This window comes from Lontra canadensis, unplaced genomic scaffold (genome assembly GCF_010015895.1).
Source record: "Lontra canadensis isolate GAN:19392208 unplaced genomic scaffold, GSC_riverotter_1.0 scaffold1, whole genome shotgun sequence".
NCBI classification, from domain to species: domain Eukaryota; kingdom Metazoa; phylum Chordata; class Mammalia; order Carnivora; family Mustelidae; genus Lontra; species Lontra canadensis.
Genome location: NW_022630995.1, coordinates 124128960 through 124152589, shown reverse-complemented (window position 1 = coordinate 124152589; position 23630 = coordinate 124128960). Strand labels below are relative to the sequence as shown.

General features: G+C 34.8%; 1 protein-coding gene across 3 annotated transcripts in view; it reads left to right on the top strand.

Annotated features, from left to right (window-relative positions):
* Nucleotides 1-23630, top strand: part of PDGFC (platelet derived growth factor C) — a 196816-nt gene that overhangs the window by 128002 nt on the left and 45184 nt on the right. For all 3 annotated transcript variants that reach the window (XM_032862978.1, XM_032862988.1, XM_032862997.1), the window contains one exon: nucleotides 16192-16372. In XM_032862978.1, coding sequence (XP_032718869.1) covers nucleotides 16192-16372 — 181 coding nt within the window. The remainder of the gene's footprint in view (nucleotides 1-16191; nucleotides 16373-23630) is intronic.

Here is a 23630-nt window from a genome sequence, read left to right as displayed (position 1 = left end):
TCTCTCTCAAAGAAATAAATAAATCTTACCAAAAGAAGGAACAGTAAGATACTTAAACCATAGAGTTAAAACACAGCATGTTGCATAACCAGTATTAAGCAAGTGTGCCAGGTGTACATAGTAAATCAAGGTGTTCACCATGTAATGGTTAACATGTGAGAAAATGAAGGCCAATTAATATTATAATGGATTTCTAAAAAGTAATGTCTATTTTACTACCCTAAATAAAGTCTAGTGTCCTTGTTTTTTAAAAAACCGCTTGCAGTTATTTTTGAGAAAACTAGTCATGCTGATTTGTGAATAGCCAGAATTAGAGAAAAAAGGAAACAAAAATTTTCAAGAGTATAAATATTAGTTACATAGGGATATTTCAGTACCACATGTGTAATCATGACTATTTGCTAGCCTACTCTGTCTGCATACATTTGTATAAATATGTATGTTAGCAAATTATGTATCTGCAAACTCCACCCATCCATTTCTCCATCCATCCATCCATCCATCCATCCTTCAAGATTCAAATATTGTGCCAAATATTGAGACTAGAGTGATTATTAAATGGGTTCCTGGCTTTCAGAAAACATTGACAAAGAAGGGGGCCAGCGTGCAAAAATATAATTCAAAATAGTAATGGGTGTGGTGATGTGGACCATGCTGTGTGAAAACATTGCAGGACTCAAAGAAACCTTCTCTGAGGAGGTCATACACTGCTGAAATCTGAAGGATTAGTGAGAATTTGACAGCTGAAGTGGTGGAGGTAGTGTTATTGGTAGTAAGAGGCGTAATCAATCAGCTTTCAAAATATTGAGCATTTTAAAACACAGGATCCCATGCTCAATATTTGAAAAATTGCCATTAGGCAATTTCTAAGTATATTCAATGAAATGTCCTGCCGTATGTGCTTGGAACCCATTAGTCATAACTTGGTGATATAAAGTACGTTCTTGACCTATGACAGGAATATTATTGCTGGAGTTGCTGTACTAAGAAATGTGGTCACATTTGCCATCTGGTGAAATAGCTGTCTCGCCCAGGTTGAGGTTCACAAATGACTAAAGCCCTGAGTAGCCCACAATTACTCAGTTGCCCAAAGGCCTACAAGTAGAATGGAAAGTTGTCTGTGTTTCATCAGATCCCTGAAGCTTGGGGTGGGGTTAGTTTGAAGAAGCATGACTGCTTTCTCTTTTATTTTTCTTTCTAGTTTGAAGTACTTCAGTTCTCGTGTCAACCAAATTCGATGGGTCAGGGTTCGTGTCATAGTGTCATGCAGTAGGTAGACTCTGGGGAAACGATGACTTAAAAAGAAAGAAAGGAGGGAAGGGAGGAGGGAAGGAAGGAGGGTTGAAAGGAAGGAAGGAAGGAAAAATGAGGTCCCTGTCTTCAAAGGGCTTATATTTTAAGTTTATCTTTAGAATTGTCCTGTGCTATACAGTATTTTAAAGACATTTAATTATGTATTTTCACATTTAAGTGAAAATATGAACAGCTCTGTAATGTGAAGCTGGAGTACATAAATTGCTGTAAGTGGCTACTTGTTGAACCTCATTTTGGCCTGTATGTGTGATAAGTAACACAGCTTTTCAGGTACGTTTCTCAACTAAAGGTTATTTTCTCTTTGGTTTTATTAAATTACTGAAGCGATATTAATGGGAGCTTTCTCACTCTGCCAAATGACTCGGCACTTGAACTTTATCTTTACTACTTGTTTGTCTATAAAATTAATAAAATTAAGAAGTGAAATACGTGATTGATTCTTGGCATTTTCAGGGAGGGAAATGGAAGCATGGTGGAATGAACAGGTAGATAAAAATGTCTGAACACGTGAATAGAAGTGATGAGGTAATACCAAAAAGAGAAAGGAAAAAAGAAAAGAAAAAAAAAAAAAGAAAGAAAACAAAACTAGCTTACCTCTTCTATCGGTGAGAACTCTAAGAGAAAACATCTGGAGCAAAAGAGGAAATGAAGTGAGTGATACACTTGAAACTGTTAAAAACTGCTGAATTTTCAGGTAGCAAGAGAACATATTAAAAGCTATAGTAGGAATCCTGGATATTTAAGTACCTTGAAGTGGTAATTTTGGCAGGATAAGGAAAGAAAGAAATACAGAGCACAAGGAAAAATTTTAAAAATGAGAAGAGGAAAATAAAAAAAAAAAAATCTAATTCCAAAAAACCCTGCCTAAGGATATTGCCCAGGAAGGTGGATTTAGCCAAGTGGGCACTAAGCCTAGTATTTCTTATTTCCCTTTTCATGCCGCAAAATATGAAGTAATCGCCTTAGCAGGACTTATTACAGTGATCAAATCACCGAACAATCTGAAATGTTTCCTTTCATATGAAGGTCTTGTTTTGTTTTGTTTCTTGAGTAAGGACAGTCTTTTCTTTTCTTTTTTTCCCCAGTTTGTTTGTATGTATTTTGCCTCAATCTAGAATCAGGTTCTGTGGAAAATATAATTCCATATATCCATAAGTCATTTGTCATTGGAAATGGAAGTGATGACCCTAGAAAAAACATGAAAGTCAAAAAGTTTTAATACTTTTAATATGTAGTATGACTAGCTTGACTTGCTTCTCTAATTCTGAAATTCTAAATTCCCCACAAAAGAGGTTAAATTATTTTTCTTCTGTCAAGACTTGAAGCCTCAGAAAATGTATTTAATGTCTACACATCACTAAATTTTCATTAAATAGTTTATTTTAGGTCCCACATAATCTTGTTCTCTAGTGAAGATCGATTGTTTCAAAACTGCTAAGTGAATTTTTTACAAAAAAATCTATACCAGCTTTACCTAATTATGTCTTTGGAGTCTACATATATTTTCATGTTTTAAAAGTATTTCAAGAGAGAGCCTAGATGTCCATTAACAGATGAATGAATAAAGAAGATATGAGATATATATCAATACAATGGAATATTATGAAGTCATCAAAAAATGAAATCTTGCCATTTGCAAGGACTGGATGGAACTAAAAGGTATTATGCTAAGTGAAATAAGTCAATCAGATAAAGACAGTTATCATATGATCTCACTGATATGAGGAATTTGAGAAATAAGACAGAGAATCATAGGGGAAGGGAGGGAAAAATGAAACAACAGAAAACTAGAGAAAGAGACAAACCATAAAAGACTCTTAATCTCAGGAAACAAACTGAGGGTTGCTGGAGAGGGAGGGGGTAGGAGGAATGGGGTGGTTAGGTTATGGATTTGGGGAGGGTATGTACTATGGTGAGTGCTGTGAATTGTGTAAGACTGATAAATCACAGACCTGAAACAAATAATACATTGTATGTTAATAAAGTATTTCAAGAGATTAATTGCATGTATTGATAATAAACATTGATAAAAAAATATATACTTACTTGGGGATAATATAAAAATTAAAGTAATATAAGTAGAATTTTATTTTTTCTAACCTTACTGTAAATCTTTATACCTTAGAAACACACATATGTCTGTGTGCATATGTATGTGTGTGCATAATCCCCATATGTGTAAATACATACACAGACAGATATACATGTAGTCTATATAGTGGGAAAAGGTTGAAAAAGCAAACAAAATAGTAAACATTCTGTTAGCTGTTTGAAACATTGATGTAACTTAAATTAGCTGAGGTGCATAAAAAAACTAGAAAGTTTAGAAATCTTAATAGAATTGATATTAGATAATGAAAATGTATTCCATTTATTAAGAATTTTCTTTATGGGGGTGCCTGGGTGGCTCAGGGGGTGGGGTCTCTGCCTTCAGCTCGGGTCATGATCTTGGGTTCTTGGGATCAAGGCCTGCATCAGGCTCTCTGCTCAACGGGGAGCCTGCTTCCCCCTCTCTCTCTGTCTGTCTCTCTGCCTACTTGTGATCGATCTCTCTCTCTCTGTCAAATAAATAAATAAAGTCTTTTAAAAAAATAAAAAAATAATAATTTTCTTTATGCTGGACTCAATTCTATTGTGCATAATCTTGGCACCACTCCAATTGGTATTCTATCTGGTAAGGGATAAGGGATATATTTCAGATGGAGCCTCTGTCAAATAAATTATGAAATGTACTTTTATGTTCTAAATGCTGACCTTTTGAGGTGTGATTTGTGCTGTGCAGTAAATAAGAAAAAGGATTTGCCCTGTGGGACAGCAGTCCTCCCTCATTTACCAATGAGCACTTTGGAAGAGTTTTATAAAAGTGACAGAATTAGGAAAAGGTATTATAACATTTCCATTGGAGACACTCGCTTTCCTTGATGGGATTACAGCTTCCCACAGTCAGAGGGCAGACCTTGCCCAACACAGGATTCCACTGGGTAGTACATACTTCTCAACACTTCTATTAGTAATTTTTTTTCTTGTTTCATAATACATTGGTATTTATAAATTGGTTTCCATGGATATTCCCTGTAGACAGTTATGATATTTGGTGATAACAGTTCTGTATAGACCTTGGAAAAAAATAAGATTTTCCAGAAAATGTTGTAGTGGGTAACGTTCTAATAACGTGTTCCATGTATAATTACATACTTTTTGAAATACTACAAACCCGAAAGGAAACATGATTAGGTTCTTAATGTGGAAAAAAAGCCAAGATTTTTTTTTTAAATGACCTCCTCTACTACGTGGTTTGTTTATTTCTTTATTTTGCTGAAAAGGAACATGAAGCCTAGAGCCATTTTATATTGAACACCTATATCCTTAAAATCATCAGTACATCAATCTGGATTGACATTCTCTGCTCTTCTCTTTGTGTTTATTAAAGTATAAGTCTATGAATCTGTTCTTAGATGTCAAAAGTTGAATAATGAATTTTGCTGGAATGCCTAAAATTTCTTTTAAATTCTAAGACCACTTTTTTCACATTCTTTGATGATAAGTCATCTAATTAAAAATAAATAGGGCACCTGAGTGGCTCAGTCAATTGGGCGTCTGCCTTCCACTCCAGTCAGGATCCTGGCATCCTAAGATCGAGCCCACATTGGGTTCCCTGCTTGTTGGGGAGCTTCCTTCTCCCTATGGTACCCTTTCTTTGTCTGTCTCTCCCTCTGTCAAATAAATATAAATAAAATCTTTTAAAAAATAAGTAAATAACAAATGAATGTTCAATAAGTAAAGATGCTCAAAGTAAATACTTAGGTTTTTTTTAAACATTCATATTCAGACATTGTACCAGAAATTCTATGATACTCTAAAATGACATATTTTCATCTCACTATGATATATTCTAGAACAAACTCATTTTATCATTTTCACAGACATCATCACCAAAAAGTAAAAGTAAAAAGTAAAAGTAAATTTCCACCTCTAAACCTACAATCCTAAATGCCTTGTGCTGTTGATCAGCCATTTAAATATTTTCTTTTAAAATCAGACCTGAAGTCATAATAATGCTTTGATAAGCATAACATGAATCCTGTCCAAATTTTGCTATCACGCTACTTAAATATTTCTCTTAGCCTTAGATCAATCCATATCTAGAATACCTCGGTATTTGCAAATGTAGCAACGATACAGTACAGATAAAAACTGAAAGAACCAAGCCTACAGCAAAATCCTTTAAAGATGTCTTGATTAATGATGTCATGGCCTTTTATAAATACATTTAGGCAATGAAATTCATCTATTCAAAGAACATGCAGAAGGGGCAGCCTATAGGTGCCTTTTGGTAGTGGTTACTTGTGGGAACAGTGCCTGAACTCTCGAGGTGTTAGGTAGATGAGAGGATATTCATAGCCCTTCCTTCCTTCTTATCTTAAATTTTGATGCCCTTAAAGTCATACTCTAAGTGTACATTCCTATTTCAATATTCCTAAATATTCTAAGCTCACTTGGGATGCTTTGGAGGAGGTCCTACTTTTTTTTTTTCCTATTTCTACCTACCTCTACCAGCCCTCTCTCCTTTTATTCTTACCCTATTTATTGAAAGTAGAAAGGAAAATGACAAGATGATAGTCCATCAAAGAAAAATTTTGCTTTAGTCCAGATAGAATATTAATTTTATTTCTTAAATTCAGTTTCTCAAATTTCTTTCAATACTAAGTGGTTCAGTTGTTGACACATGGAATAAAAGTATATTATTGATCATTCGTATGAACTCTTCCTGAATTACTACTCATTTAGTAGTGATTCACTCAATGTGTGTTTAATAAACAGCCTCACACACATTAGAACAGCATACTAGGCAGTCCTGAATGTTAATGAGATTTCTTTTTTTTTTTTAAACTAATTATAGGAGTGTAATAAAGAGTACTAGAATTAGTCTTCTGGGTAGAGAAGAACATGAATATTTTACTTTGCTTCGGGGGCAGTCTCTGAATTATGGATTAGCCACCTAAATCTTGGCATTATTTCAGTAGTAGTACATGGATAGGAAGTGACGTTCCTGTAAAAATGCATAACTACCTGTGAGTAATAATTGAGGATAAGTAACCATATATTTCAATGGCTGATCAGTCTTGAAGAAGATTCTGAGCAAACAGGTGAGTGCTTTTGATATGTTATGGCACTTGATCCTCCCAATAGTCATAATATTGATACTCTTATTGTGCTTATTTTATGGAGCATAAAATGCTGACACAAAAAAAAAATCAGTGTTCAGTGTTTCCAGTCTACAGATGCATCTGTCTCTTCTACTACAATGAAAGGAGCAACTGTTAGTAATAATAGCTTATATTATTTCGGCAGATTAGAGTCAGGAATGTTACTTCCACAGGGAAGAATGCCAAAGAGAGCTGGTTCTGGCGTCTGCCATGATTGAAAGTAGGGATCCTTGCGACTTAGCACTGTATGAGGAGCTGTGGGGCCTGTTCTTCCACACGGTAGAGTCTTCCATTGCTTGCACGTATGACTGCAAAGATAGTAATTACTGAACACACACACAGACCATTTATTGAGCAGCTTATTTGTTAGTAACTTTTGTAAACACTTTATATACTTTCTTTCATTTGAAACTCACAACAGTCTCGAGAGTTAATGAATAGTTTCCACATTTTAAGGAAGAGGATCTGAAGAGCTTAAAATCAGAGTTCTTAATAGTGAATTAGGAGCACTGACCCTGAGCCAATGGTAAGTTTCTGTTGTGTTGTTTAACTGGGTAGAGACAGTAAGGCATAACGGTTAAAAACACAGGCTCTGAAGCCTGGAGCAAAGTTCCTGTTCCAATTCATTACTCTTAGCTGTAATAGCTTTTGCCCTGTTGCATTATCTCTCTGTACCTGAGTTTCCCCATTTATAATGTGGGTATAATATGGGTAGCTATGGAGAGGGTTGAGTTGGAAGATTGAATGAGTTAGTATTTATAAAGTATCTGGTACATAGCATGTACTACATAAAGTTTGCTGTATGGTGGTGATTTTGTTTTATACAAATATTGTAGAAGTGTTATTTCTTAAACATTATAGTAAAGTTGTGCCTTTTTGTCATTTGGTATATTATGTACATTTCCTCATATAGTGTTTATAATTTATTATTGAGTTTATTACTATGTGTTGTTATAATTCTGTGAGAGACATTTCCCCCTATGCAGTTTCTAGTATTTGCTGTTATAAGGAAAAATTAGTGATATTTGTATATGGATCCTATTTTTAGTCACTTTACTGAAGTCTCTTCTGTTCTGAATGGTTTTTAAAAGCCATACCCCACACCAACTCATATCAAATTTACCTTCAAAATATAGAGAGCATATAACCATTCTTCAGCTCTCCCTCCCCTACCATACTCTAAGCCACTCCATCCCATACATGGTTATTTCCAAGCTTTTCCAGTGTCAGTGCTTTACCTTACTGTAGTCTATCCTCAAGGGAATCTAGTATCAAACTAAGGATCATTTTTCTCTTCTCTTTATAACATTTGTTTTCTTTTCTCTCATAGCTAAATAGCTACACCCTCCCCTCAACAAACAAACAAACAAACAAGCACCTGAAAATAGTGGTGAGAATGGCCAACAATGTCTTTATTCTAGCTTTAAATAGAGTGATTTCAATTTTATTTAATGTAAGACTTTCAGTTAGTTTCTGTTAAATAACTTGCACCATGATTTGAAAGTTTCCTGCTAGTCACATTTTACTCATGTTTTTAATCTAACTAGTTGATTTTATCACATTGTTTCAGCATTTATTAATATGATCCTGCAGTTTTTCTCCTTTAATCTTCTAAAAGGTCAATTTTGCCTTCATCTTCATGTTCACAAACTAAGTCCACATTTTGTCACGAAGTATGCCATCTTTTAATTGACTATTGGATGATATATGATGAGCTTTTATTTGGTATTTTTGTGTATCCCTCAGTTTTTAAGTAAAATTGTCATGATTTTTAATGTTTGATTTTGCCAGTTGAAAGAATATGAATACCGAGTTTTTCATTTAATAGAGATTTTAAGTTTCATTTAACTTTCCAGCTTGATTGAGATGTAACTGGAATATAATATTGTGTAAGTTTAGGGTGTACAATGTGTTGATTTGCTACACCTGTATATTGCAATGTGATTGCCACACAGAGTTAGCTAACATCTTCATCAGGACACATAATTCCGTTTCTTTTGTGTGATGAGAACATTTAAGATCTAATCCCTTAGCAACCTTAAAGTATATAATATAGCATTATAAACTGTATCCACAAAATTTAGGTGAGTTTATTTTATTAGTAATTTAGGTAAATATCTGCCATTTTCATTTATTTACAAGTGCTTATATATTTTTTACAAGTGCTTATATATATATAACCTTGAAATTGTGTGTTTCTTTATAGTCAAATAGAACTCTCCTATAAGTCCCATACCTTTTCATCTTTCATTGACAAGTGTTTGATAATCTTTTCAGTTTCTTCTAGAGCTATTAGTTCACTTTTTCTACATCAGTGAATTTTGATAACTTACATTTTCCTCGTAAGTAATCCATTTCATTTAGCTTTTCAGGTTTCATTAGCATAAAGTTACATAAAACATACTTACAAATTTTGAATACGTTTTTCATCTGTGATTATATCTTCTTTCTCACTACTAATTCTGTGAATTCTTGATTATATTCTCTCTGTCTCCTCCCCCATCCCCGCCCTTCTCCTTACTCCCCCTGTCTGTGTCTCTCGTTTTTGAGAACCAGCTTTTGGTTTTAATTCTAAATTCTAATTTTGGTTTTGAATATATCTCTTATAGTTTCTGTCTTCATTAGTTTTCCCCTTATGCTTTGTTTTGCTTGGTTTTTCTACCTTTTATTTCATAACAAGAGAAATTTAATCTATTAATTTCCTACCATATATAATTCTACCATGTACAAATAACTGTTTCTCATAGGCAGAACTATCATATTTTCATGAAAATTACTCCATCGGTGTGTTGTCAGCCTCTGAAGCATGCTTAGTGGTTTGATTTACACATTTTCTATGTAGATTTAAAACTATCAATAAAGAATTTAGAGTAACTAAAAATAAATACACTAGTACCCCCCTACCCAGTGTTTTGGTTACCCGGGGTAATCTGAGGTCTGGAAACAGATGATCCTCCTTCTGTTGTATCATCAGAAGGTCAATAGTACAAGTAATAACACTACTTCACAGTACCTATGTCATTCACCTCACTTCATCTCATCTCATAGGTTTTTTATCATCTCACATTATCACAAGACTGGCGAGTACAGTACAATGAGATATTTTGAGAGAGAGGGAAAGGCCATAGTCACGTAGCTTTTATTTTAGTATATTACCACGATTGTTCTATTTTATTATTATAGTTGTTAATGTCTTACTGTGTCTAATTTATAAATTAAACTTTGTCACAGGTACATATGTGTATGAAAAAACAGTATATATGGAGTTTGGTACTGTTTGAAGTTTCAGGCATCCAGTGGTGATCTTGGAACATACCCCTTGCAGATAAGGGGGACTACTGTATTACCAAATTAATTTAAACAAATATCAGTAAAATGGATATTCCCAAATTACCAAGTTGACTGATCAGTTTATTTGAATGGCCCTTACTGTTTCTTTAGCCATTGAATAAAGCCATTTAGCCAGTTTGAACAAAGACACAAATTCTCTACAGTTAGGTCTCAAAATAAAGCAAACATAGCTATCTATTTAAAATATATTACACAGTGAAGCTTAGAACTTAAGGGTTCTGAAGTTAGCTTGTGTTCTAGAGTTGAGCTGCCAATGTGGAAGCCTTGGCTCTATAGTTAGTTGCTATGTGACCTTGGCCAAGAACTTAGTTTTTCTGTATTTTATAACCTGAAAAATGGGCACAGTTACAGTATCAACATTTTGTGATTTTTTAAGGATTAAATGAGTTAAAGTATAAAAAGCAACCGATAAATGTAATTATTATTAATATCAATATGTGTATATTGAAAGTTTATATGAACATTTTGCTGTTTATAGGAAATCTAATAGAATAGATTCTAATAAAATATAATCTAAAAATAGGAATCTAAAACTTCTATTCTGTGTACGAGTGGTATTCTGCTAAACCGAAGTATAATTCAATAAACACTGCAGAATAATTGGCATCTTACTAATTTTATTACCTTTCCCAACAAACTTGGGCTCCGGGCAACACTGCAGAGCTGGGTCTTTTAAGATCCACGTTTATTTGTTGGCAGGGTTTTACACTACCGTCAGGTTCGGTTTTCTTTAGTTTTTGTTAGTTTGAACTAGAAACAACCTATTTTGCCGGACTGGTTTATTTTTGTTGAAGGAAGCTGGCTGTCTGACAATTATGTTTACCAGGGAATTTATTTCTCTGGTATACTCCTTACAGTTCTGGGGAGTAAGAAAGCAGTCCTCATACCCTCACAGTTTTTAAATTCCCACATGAGAATGAAAATTTTGTCTACAATACCAGACTTGTTTGTTCAACATAAAAGAACATAAATCCTCCATGGGTCCCCAGGGGTTTGCTAGAGAAAGGGAGTGATCATTATAAACCACTTAGCGCTGTGTGCTCTGTATCATGTTGCCGTGAGAAAGTGATGTTTGATTGGCTCATAAAATAGGTTTAGTAAATCCTTTAAACACTGATGTGAGCAGTTGTGCATGTTGGAAATTAATACCTGAGAGTGTATTATAGGGATTACCAAGTCTCCAGAACAGTCACCTGGGCATGCATAGATTTTTGTGTGTAAGGAAGATTATGTTTTATGATTTCACTTTTATGTGTCAAATGCTGGCTTGGTTTTAGCATCTCCCTTTCGTTTGACTGAGTCCTGCAGACATCTTTCATCATTGTTTTCTCTCTTCTTGATGTTTTGAGCAGTGCTATGGTATATAAACCAACCAACTTTCACGGTGAATTCCACCTGCAAACATTTTATCAGAAAAAAAGAGAAACTTCAAATTATTAGGGAAGGCAACTAGATTTAATGCATGAGCTTTTTTCCAACCACATTCTATATATCCTCAAACAATTTAAAGGAAATACAGAATTAAGTGTCAGTGATTTTTGGTTTTTGTTTTTCTATTTTGCTGATTAGGTAGCAACAATGAAGCTTGGGAACACTGTACAGGTAGATCTTCACTGGGTCTATTTTACATGACCTTAAATATAATTTAAGTTTTTAAAAAATGCAATTTTTGTAACCATATCCTTTAGCAAGGGGATTTACTGTTTTGATGAAGAGGGAAAACTAAGCTTCAGTAAATAATGATGTTACTGATACTTTTCAGTTCCACAGACATCTAAACCATTGTTGAGTATGACCATTGAAATTGATGGTGGAATAAATGAGCGAAATTTAGAATTATATTGTTATAGGACCCCACTTCTGAAAAAATATTACAAGTTCACTGTGAAAGAATTAGTAGCACATGTTAGATTCTGCTGTTTTATAGGCAAGAACACAGTACTTTTTTAGATGTCCATTTCATTTAACCTTCATGGAATGTTAAAAAAAAAGATTTTTTTAAAGCACTGTGGTAAATGTGTGCATCAGGCTTGTATGAGGTGTAAAAATTAATTGCCAACTGTCTAACTGCAAATCCAGAAATTGGTATAAAGATTAGTGGATTTTTTTTTTTAATGGCATCAAGTTAGGTAGAAAATCTTCATGAAAAAAGTAGTAATGTGCTTCTAACTGTTATTTGCAGGGCAGTGATTTTTGTAGCAGGATGTAAATAGGGCCAAAGTTAGGACTTACTTGTTCCTTAAGAACTTAACATTTATAATCCAGCTGTTTTGTGTATATAATCCCTTTAAACACGTCTAAAGAGCTTCCAATCAGATACATACATAACAATGTTTATTTTTTAATGAATAAAAAGTATATAATAGTAAAAATACTTAATGTGAATTCGTGTAGTTCTCTTGCATATGGTCTTTTTCTCTTAAGATGCTTCTATTAAAAAGATAATAGTCACTTTGCAAATGGACTGAAGTAAATTTTTGACGCTTTGAGTTCCGTCCAACCAGTTTGCTGAAATGACTGAACTGCCGAACTGGAGGGGGGTGGCTTTCGGTTTCCGTCGTCTTTGAGCTTTCTTTGGTATCCGGCACTCAGGGCGCCGTCCGCCACTTCTGCTTCTGGTGGACATTTCCCTTCCCTCTTCACTCTGTTCTGCGGCGTCAGTCACAGTGGCTTTCCTCACATCCCCCCAGCTGCTCCTTTTCAGGATGTTTTTGTTACAGGCTCTCTTCTTTCTACCCACGTTTGTAACGTCCTTGTTTCCTGGCATCCTTCAGATACACGAAGATTCTGTTCTCTGCCCGTGTTACTCCCTCACTGAAACCTCCACAGCCATCCTCTCTAAGGGAGGCACACTCAGATGCCTCCGTGGGCGCGTACTGCAAGTAGGTGATGATCTGGGCATTAAAACAGCAGCAGCAGCAGCAGCAGTAGAGGCAGCATAGAACGTAAACAGACGTCTTTAAAAACTTAGAACATGTCCCATCCAAAGCTATTTCCGCCTGTTCCCAGCCTCAGCTGCTGTGAAGGAATGAAGGTTCAGTGTTCATTCCTTCGTTCGCAAGATAGCAATACTGCTCTTACTGTGTTTCTGGCACATAGATGTTAGGGTTAAGGCAGGAAATGGAAGATACCACCTCTCCTGGAGGTGACACCAATTCAGGAGATCTGAGGAGTCATACCAGGGCTAATGATATTTAGTAGTACCAGATCTTTAAATTTAATTAAAAAAAAAAACAAATTCAGACTTTCCTGTGAAATTCCACTTTTTGGAATGTTGATATAAATTTTGGAAAGAAACATAGAGTTTATTAAAACTGTGCTGACCTGTTTACAACATTGGCCTACAAAATACTCCAACATCTGACTCTGAAGTACCCAGGCCTTTCCACCTACACCTATTTTTCCGGCTTGATCTTCATCTGCTTCTTTGTTTCCTGCCCTCCACTCACCGCCCACCATGCCTGGCCCCCTCTTTCTGCATCTTACGTATTATACTTCTCACTACAGTGCATTTCCATTTCCCCTCTTTTCACCCCTGGTCATTCAGTACCCACTGACAGCCCAAATGTTCCTTTGTAAGCTGACCCTAATCTCACTGTATAGAATTACTCCTACTCTGCCAGTATTCCACAGTATTTCCTACGCACTCTCATTGAAGCACTTACCAAAGTGTTTTATGGGCCCTGAGCCCAAAGAAGCTATAGTTTCATCTTTGTATCCTAAGAATCTAGCTTTGCACCAAGTCAGCGCTTCATAAATGCTTACAGAATGATTGAGCAGGTCTGAAATCTGGCTTTCTTCGAGCTCACAATGGTGGTAACCTACATTATAGAGGTTTAGGCAAAAAAACCCCAAGCACAAAGAGATACTCTCTGAATAAAAGCTTTGTTTTACATATAAACAGTCTTGATGTAAAAATTATCCTTTCATATCACGTGGTAGCTGTCCACTTCTGTACCAAGTATATCTGAAATAACTACTTAGGTCTGTTCTACCCAACTCTTCTGACCTCTGAGCACGCCCCTTTTCGGTCCCACCACACCCATACACCAAACTCCTAATATGGTGATACTGATTGACTTACACATTAGTCATTGATGACCCCAGACTCATCATGTGGTAGAGCAGATAGTCTGTCCTTTGTATTTGAGTTTTATTTATTGTTTTCAAACTCCAAAGGTTATATTAAAAGTTCATGTGAAGGTGGGGACAAGGGATGACGGGTGGAGATGAAGGACAGTTTTATTCAACAGCAGCTGTGTGCCAGCCCTGTTTTAGGTACTACACAGGTGTGCTGTCTTAAGACATCCCTGTGAGCTAAGTAGTGTTGTCGTCAATGTAAGACCAAGGAAAATGAGGCTGAAACAGGTTAAGTTACATGTCATATGACAGTTCTGGATACTTCTTCAGGATGAAGATGAATAAGTAGAATTGGCCTGTTTTAGATACTTTGTATATAATTTTCACCAATTTTTTTCTGTAAATTCAATACTGCATAAAATACATTATTTTTAGTTGTATAACATCTGCTAAATTTAGATTTTTGGAAGAATCCACCGGCGATTTTCAACCATGTCAGACCTACCTACCTTTTAAGAAAAGTTTTACAGTATCCTCTTTAGTATTCTGAAATGAGTTTATGGAAGCAATCATCTATTTATGTGCACAGTTGTTTAAAATATAAATACAATGGCATGTGTGCTACAGAAATAGCAAAGTAAGTTCTATGAAAATAGTGGATTTAAATACATAAGGACACATGCACAGTTACACTAGGAAAATAAAAGTGGTCAGATGCTTGCATCTTTTAAGTAGACTCATTGTGAATATGACCGTTATAGGTACAAATGAATATGTGTATGTTTAATTGTTTTAATTGTACAGGTAGTATAAGCAGTGTTCCTGTTCATGATATGTTTTTCCAAATAGTAATTCTTGGCAAAGTTCCAAAACATGGAAACTTTCTTCGACTTACTCAGTAGCTTAATTTCTGGAAAATTTGGTTTTAACTAAAACTGCAAAACACATTTGTGTTTGTATGTGAGGTAATTACTAGTTTCCAAACTCAATGAGCTATATCAGAAATTTTGCCAAATGAATGTCTAGTGAACTATTTGGAAGGCTCAGAGAACATGGGGCAGAGACAGACTTCTTGGACTTCCCATTGTTGTTGGACTTCCCATCGTTGAAATCCCTGGACCTTGCCTATTACATGTCATAGTGCCCACTTCACTCCTAACCTCAGTATAGCCGAGAATGCCTCTACAGGTCACTTCTGAAACGTTTTCTTAAGAGACAATACTGCTCTTCATGAGTACCACTGATTGAAGCCTTCCGAACCAAAATTAACATTTGTTGGCAAAATATTTATTCCTTATGTTTAAGATACTGTGTATAGTGCAGTGTGAACTCAAAGAATATAAAAATCAATTCCTTTCTTCAAGGATTTAAGAGACTAAGAAAATGGATCACGTGTTGGGGGTGCCTGAGCTGCTCAGTTGGTTAAGTGTCTGCTTTCGGCTCAGGTCGTAGTCTCATGGTCCTGAGATCTAGTCCCATGTCCCACTCTCTGCTCAGTGGAGCATCTATTTCTTCCTTTCCCTTTGCCTCTCCTCCCACTCTAATGTGCTCTCTCTTGCTCCCTTTCTTTCTCTCTTGCTCACTCTCCTTCTTTCTCTCAAATAAATAAAATCTTTAAAAAAAAAGAATAGAAAATGGATCACTTTCATATATAGTGAATATTGAAAATAAGTGTTTATCACAAACAGAAAGATGGCGGTGAGCTGAGAATACCAGAAAGGTCTCACAGAAGCAGACTGGTACAAAGCAAGATTTGAAGGATGTATGTGTAAGGATGTGGCTCTAGAAAAGCTTGCATTGGATCAGGAAAGGGAGCCAGGGAGTCTGCCTAGGGTGAAAGTGTTACTGTCAGAAAGTAATGGGCAGTGATAATAACAATTAAGATTAGAGTACAACTGTCATGTCCATATGGAAATTAAATGGAATAATTCACAAACTGGCAGCTATGGTTGCTGCATACAAAATATTTAAGTGTTTAGATGGCTGTTCAGTGAATTTGAAGTTCATTAACAGTTTTATGGAAGGCCTAGAGTAGAAGACTCATTTTCCTTTAACAGAGAATGCATTTTCAGTTGTATCTCTTCTTTGGACTATTTTATTATATTTACCCAGTTAAATTTGGAATGGACTCCTGGCTCTGGTCCATAGATAGATTCATTGGATCCATGATCGTGGACTTTGAATTGCTACAATAGCAGATCATAGGACTTTATGTCTCTTTTGTCTTTGTGTCTTGTAGGTATGACTTTGTAGAAGTTGAAGAACCCAGTGATGGAACTATATTAGGGCGCTGGTGTGGTTCTGGAACTGTGCCAGGAAAACAGATTTCTAAAGGAAATCAAATCAGGATAAGATTTGTATCTGATGAATATTTTCCTTCTGAACCCGGGTTCTGCATCCACTACAACATTGTCGTGCCAGTAAGTATCACTTAGAGATTTCCTTATTTAATTGAGTTACTGTCCTGTGTACTTATTTTAAAAAGGATCAGGAAAAACAAAAAACAAAGACCTTTCCTTTGCTTGATTTTTTCTTATCCATAAACATCACTGTGGTATCACAAATAACTTGAATTCCTTACTATAGATCATTAGCCCGGTGAAATACCTTTTTCAGTGCAATGAGATAACTTGTTTTTTACAACATTTAGGAGATTGCATCATATCCATTCCCCCGCAACTCACTGATATTTCAGTATTTATGGGAAATCACATATGTGGGTAACATTTTCTCCTGGAAAAAAAAAAAAAAGGAAAATCTGTGTATTTATTACTCATAGCATTTGGATCACCATCAAAATTTGGACCGTATAATGTCTTCCTGAATTTCAAGTTTGAATCATATTAAATGATAAAATACGATTTTAGTTTTCTAGCTTTTCTGGAGACCTTTCTTATATGATACCCCTTTGCATTTTGCTACCTGTTACTCTCACTTTAAAGATGGAAACTTTGAAGCTTAACAAGGGATTGTAATGGTTCTAATTTTCAAATTCACCTGTATATTTGGAATAAATACATTGGAGAACTAGAAAGCCAGCACGATTTGACATTAATGCCATTTTAGCTAGATTCATGTCTGTAATTGCGCTAGAAGTTCATGTTCTTAATTTGCTGTCTTACTGTTCCCCTCCAGTTAAGGTGGCATCATTCCTTACCTGAACCTTCTGAAAAGTATTTTTTAAATGTGTTGTTTATGAATACATGAATAACCTTTTTCTTTTTATTGAGAAAGATAAATATACTATTATTTTTAATGTTATCAATGTTATAGTAAAATACATCTTAAAAAGTAGTTATCTCCATTTTCCTACTTACCCTGCTTAAATAATATTTCTGGCTCTTTTGTTTCAAAAAAGATGTTTTGAAATTCTCACGGGAATTTAAGAAATCTACTTTGCCTAATTATAATTACTACTATAATTTTAGTTATATCCTGATTGCTTGTACCCTTTATTTCATGCCCAGGGCATACTGAGCAACCAAAAAAGGAAACTTCACCTTAACATTACAATATGAATATAATATACAAATTTTAATATTGATTCCATATTTCCTAATTGGCTTCACGAATTGCTAGCTTGCTGTGTACATTGTTCTTATACCCAGAAAAAGCACAGGTTTTAATGCATGTACCCCACACCCTGTTGTGTTGCCAGTGTGCCTGCTGGTTTGCTAAACCTTCTGTAAAAATCATTGAAGATCTTATTTTCTATGTTATTTTAAGTGGTGATATTATTAGTCATATTTAAAAAGCATACTAGGTGGCATCTTTGTATTTGTATGAATACTTCAGAATTACTGTAAGCAATTTGAGAAAAATAGTAAATGGGTTTTCAATATTCTGGGTATGATGCAATAAATAGATACAAATGTTTAAAATAACACATAAAATAAAGGGTATTTATCCCAAACGTGTGACAAAAATAAATTTGAAGCTGAGAAGATATTTATATGTTAAGCTGTTCTTTTCATATTGTATTAATTTAGATGTTTATAGCTAGCAATTCGCTCTCATGCTACAGATTAATACATATATTAAGCTAAAATATATGTACATATGTCAACACCAAGGGTTGTCTTTTCCTAATTTTATGACTGGGTGGGTTAGTTAGTTGGATAACCCAGGAGTTATGTGGATTAAATAAATCCATATCTTATGTAAAGATAAATGTAAAGGAAATTTTATAGTGTTGTACTCAGTTCTGGGTACATTACAGGCTCTTAATAAGTACTTGAATGCTGAGTTGAATACACCGCTCACTCACTCCAGCTTAACTAACAGATGATTCACTGACACCTGTATTTTTATCGCTGAGCGTGAAGCAGGTTCCTGAGCCTTGAAATGAGATAAAGCATCATAAGGATCTGCAGTAAGTATTACCCATCCTCTTGATTCAAAAGGGCTCTGCCACGTGGTTTGACCTGCTTCTGGAGATTTATTGTGATTAAGATCAGAAACTGCTTCTAAGAGACTTTAGAAGAAAGCTGTATCGCCGTTTACATCATTAAGATTTAATTCAGTGCATTTTTCAATAGTTGCTGTAATCCTTTGATAAAATTGCAAATGTGGGTTTTGGTAGTCTGCGAATTGACATTCTCCCGGCATCTACGGAGCCACGTTTTGCGTGGTACCCAAGTTGACCCGTGATGGGCTGCAGAAAATGGAGATATGTAGAAATACGACATAGGAAATATTTTTTTTAATATGCTTCATGCTTAGGAAAAAACAGCAGCCATTGGACTGCAAGAAACAAGATAATGTGACAGCATAGTCCTGCATTGCCTAATAAGGTGTGATTTGGTGATCTTAATTTTGTCAGAATGTTCTCTGGGGTGATTATTGATAACATGATTTTTGTAATCTCACGAGCTTCGGTTCTGTTAAATTTATTTTGGCAATTTATCTGCCTTTTCTTCACCTACTCTTTGTCTGGGTTCCATGTTTCCCTCTCTCCCACACAGCCACCCTCCTGCTGTCCACCATTCCTGTAGAAAACTGAGATTTGGTTACTGAAAATTTGACAAGTGGTTTTGCTGTTAAGCCTTCCAGAATGTTTTGAATTATTATTGTGTATTGCTAAATGACATCCCTCTCTCCATGCCTCTCCTCCCCACAACATTATTACTAACAGGGCAACAATCCATCAACCTTATCTGTGTATCAATGAATGAAAGCCTAAGGGAAGAAAGTTTGCCTTTTCAAGAAGAGACTTAAAAGTTCTTTTGGCATTTGCTTAAGGGCACGTGCTCTCCAACCCCTGGATCATCTCTGATTCCCCCCACCCCAGGATTAACTTCATAATTAGCACACCCAGCTTCCCAGAGGCATTGGTCTAATTGAATGCAACCCGCCACAGCAAAATAGGACCTTTAGGGACCACTGGCCACATTGGTTTCTTAATTTTGTCATGATACAAATGATGCAATGATGCGAATCCCAAGTCCTTAATGGACTATTAACTTACCGAATTGAGGTTTGCTGCTGAGTGCCTAGCACAATGCCAGACACATTGCAGCTGCTCACTAGTGCCTTATGGACGTTCAGCCAGTTCCCCTCAGAGTTGTCTAAATGTGGAGCTGCACTGACTTTCATGTACTCTGTTACCCTTGTTACTGTTGTGTAACGTTGCGGATTCATAAACTAGAGCACTGGTGAACTGCAGTAATGACACCAGGTATTCTCCCAGTCATGATATGGTAAAACTGGTCTCTCCCTCTCTATCTCTCTGTCTCTCTCGCTTTGTGGTGGGGAGCGGAACATTTGGAGTCAAGACGTTGGTGCATACTTAGCGACATTATAACCATTACTGTGTATAATCATACTTACCTGCTTTTTATAATTAACTTTATTGTTTGCAGCTATTCAAAAACCAACAGAAACTTTGAGTTTAATCCATTTTTTTTCTGGGACAATTATGGAGAAATTCTATTTTAATATTTTTTATAGTTTACAAGTAAGGGAGATCACTGGGCAGCCTTCTTTGGAAACATGATGGATATGTCTGATTCTAGTCAACCTTTAAGGTTGGTTGATTCTATACCAATCTTAGACAGTATGTATCTTAGCAGTAGTAGTTTTAAATTTTTCAGAAACGGTGTTGCCATACACATGTTGTCATTAAAAACCAAGTTCACCATTGTCAGATGATTTACTCACTCTTTTCCCCAGACGAATGAATGAGAGCACATATAGGTAAAACAAGAGATTATTTATTACTTTGAATAAAGCGATGTTGATTTAATAAAGATTTTATGTATTCTTTTAGATGTAGTTACACTGTTTTTTTGTATTAAGATTTCAGTGTCATTTTCTTGATTCCTAGATACCTTAGAGTAAAACATAAATAAAATTTATTTTTGCACTTTACTATTTTAAGTTGATATTATAGGCTGAGTTTTACTTTAGAAAAATCTTTAACATGAGATGTTTACCTGAAATAGTAGCTAGTTGTTTATAGCTTAAAAAAAAAATACTGGATTCACTGTATAAATTTAAAATGTAGCATTTCAATGTTATTTTCAAGAATCATTTATGGAAATAGTAGACTCCCCAATTATGCCCCATTAATAAAGAAAGAAAAATAAGTCCATGCAAATTGATGTCAAACAATATATATGCAGCTTTCGTGATTGTTCATAAGGGGTTAATAATGTCTTTGATTCTTTTTTCCTTCATGCTTAAAAAAAGGGGGGGCTGGTAGATTAGCAGTGAGAGATTGTTTGGGAAGAAATGAAGCAAAACTGAAATAAAACAGTGCAAGCTTGTTTCTGTTTGGAGGCCACACACATTGAGAGCCCAGCACACATTGCAGATCTCTTACAAAGAAAATTTCTTGTTTAATTTTAGAGTAATTTATAATAGATTATGTATGTTTTACTCTGTGTACTATAGTGTAAGCACCATTATTTTAAAATGTTAAAAAATCTACAGAGTTGAAAAATAGCATCTTTTCTCCTAGCATCAAAATACCTTATTAAAAGTTTATTTATTTAAAAAAATAATAATAATAAACCTTAATATAAAAATATTGCATATTTAAATCAATTACTTCAAAAATTACTTCAAAAATTGCTTATTTTTAAATAAAAGATACAAATCCAAATCTGAATATTTTTAGTGGTTTTATTCTTTGCATATAGAACTATTTCCTCTTGAGTATATATTGTTTGTAATATATATGTTTTAAAATGGTTATGAGATTTGGGGATTTTTTTCTCTCTCTCCAATCTGGTTAAAATTTTGAAGAATGATTAAAACACCATTGAATTCTTTTAAAACACTGTTGTTGAATATAATGTTTTTTCAGGAGTTTTAATCTAAGCTTTGGACCAGAAGTAATAACATGATATTTTCAGCAATTCATTTATTCGCATTTTTCTTTTAATAAATGGATCGGTTTAGATTAAGAGAAGTACATGTTAAAGCTACCATACTAATTGACTCCATATATTTTTATCTTCTTGCCTTTATTGTCTGAAAAGAGGAGAGTGTGGGGTGATGAATGAACTGAAGGCTCTTTTAACTCACAGCAACCCGTGAAACTCATCTTTTAGGTTGCTTCTCAATTTTTCCTGTTCTTTGCTTTTTTCTTTTTTTCACTGGTTAGCAACAGTTGTTTGACTCACATTTTTTTAAATTCCTTTTTGTAAACTTATACCCAGAGATTAAATAATGCTAGAGAATGGCATGCAAGTATTGTAGCCACTTTATAATCCCAACTATGGGTTTTCCTTAATAGTGATTTTGTAAATGACTTGTCCAGAGTTAAGTCAGTGCCTGGTCAGTATGCACTATAGAAGGGTGTATGGTTTCTGTGGGGAAGGCTTAGAAGGACACTTGATGCCTGAGGTGCCATTAAGGAATGCATGACTGATTGCCAAAGTAGTTATTAATTATGCGGGATACAGAGAACAAAGCAGCTCAGTGAATATTGAAGTTGGAGGGAGAAAGGAGGAGGGGGCTATTTTTTCAGTCCATTCTGGCATGTGCCAATAGGTTATTTCACTGTTAATATCATGTAAGGAAAAGTCTTAACTGAAGGCCTAATTTGCTTTTATGTTCAGGTTAAGAAAAATTCTAAGTAACTCTCAAACAAGGTATCAAATTCATTTTCTTAGAGGAAAAATAAAGCAGCATACCTGGAATAAAAATCCTTAGAGCAGTATCGTAACCCCAACTCCATAGCTCCGTAGGAAACAAATTCAGTGTTAGAATGTCAAGATTTTTTAAAAATTGCAGATCTTCATAACAAATTACACTGCATTCCTATATTGTATTAAACCAGTTTTAATGAGTGAAAAATTTAGGTTGTAAACCTTTAAAATAAATTTTTATTTACCTTAACAGAGAATTAAGAGGAAAAAAATTGTTCTTTGAATTTTTTGTAGTATTTAGAGAATGAAAGAAGTTATTTCAAGTACTTCATGTCTATACCGACGTCTGAAACACTTTTTGAGTGATTAGGTTTTTATTAAAATATACAATGTAACTGTATATTTATGCAAGGAGTCTAGAGATGACAGTATTTTATTACATCAAAGAAATTACACAATTGCTACAGAGACTAAGCTTTTCCTTGGCTAAGAGCTGTTTAATGTATTTTTCTAACAATTTCTACCCCATTGACACAGTGCTCTCTTTCATGTGAAGATCATGGTCTCTCTTCCATTTCTACTGACTCTTTTTGTTCCAGTTAATTCCTAGCTACCTTAGAAAGAATTTCACAGATGGTATGATTTGTAGTTAGAAAGAAAAAGGCAGTTGGTGCTCCTGCAGGAATGGTAGACGACAGACGACTGAGTTGAAATACAAAGGGTTATAAATAAGAATTTAGGAAAGCTTGAAGTTTGATTGACTCATGTTTTATATCTAAAGCCACAAAGACTTAAAAGCTTAGAGTTAATATAGCCCCAAACCTGTGGAATTATTCTCTAGAAGTTTGTTGCAACTGAAAATGATAGAATAAATGCTTTGTCCTCAGTATCCTCTTTTATTTTCCTGTTAAGTCTTTCAAAGGCATTGAAGAATTATTTGAGGAGATATTTTGTTGTGAGAAAATTAAAAAATGTATATGGCATTGCCCTAGGTCTCTGAGAACTTACCTTGTTTTGAGGGGGAAAAATGTAACACACACACACACACACACACACACCTATATACCTATATAAATACACTACATGAGTAAGTGTAATATAAGTGGTTTGGAATGATTTGAAGAAAGAGGCAATTGGTGGAAGCAGAGAGATATTATAACTCTCAGATTAAAAGAAAAAACAAACGGTCAAACAAACAAAAACCCTGGGAGAGGCTTAGTATAGGTTTGATATCAAATATATTATTAAAAATCCCTGAAGAGTTTATTAAAAACAATATTATCAGATGTCAGAGATTATGATTCTCCTTATCTGGAATAGTGCCCTGTTATCTGCATTTTCATCAAACATGCTTGGAGATTCTGATACAAGATGTTCTCACATTGAATTTGTGGTGAGAAATTGCTGTAGACTATAAACTAAGCAGATGCAAAGGTTTTATTACAAGGTGTTGAGGAGGTACTTTTCATTTTCAAACAAACATGAATATTTGGAGGGAGCAGATTGGAAATTCTGCATGAATATTTTCTTGCTAATATACCCATGTGTTCTCTGGGGGTTTTTTGGTGGTTTTTTTGTTTGT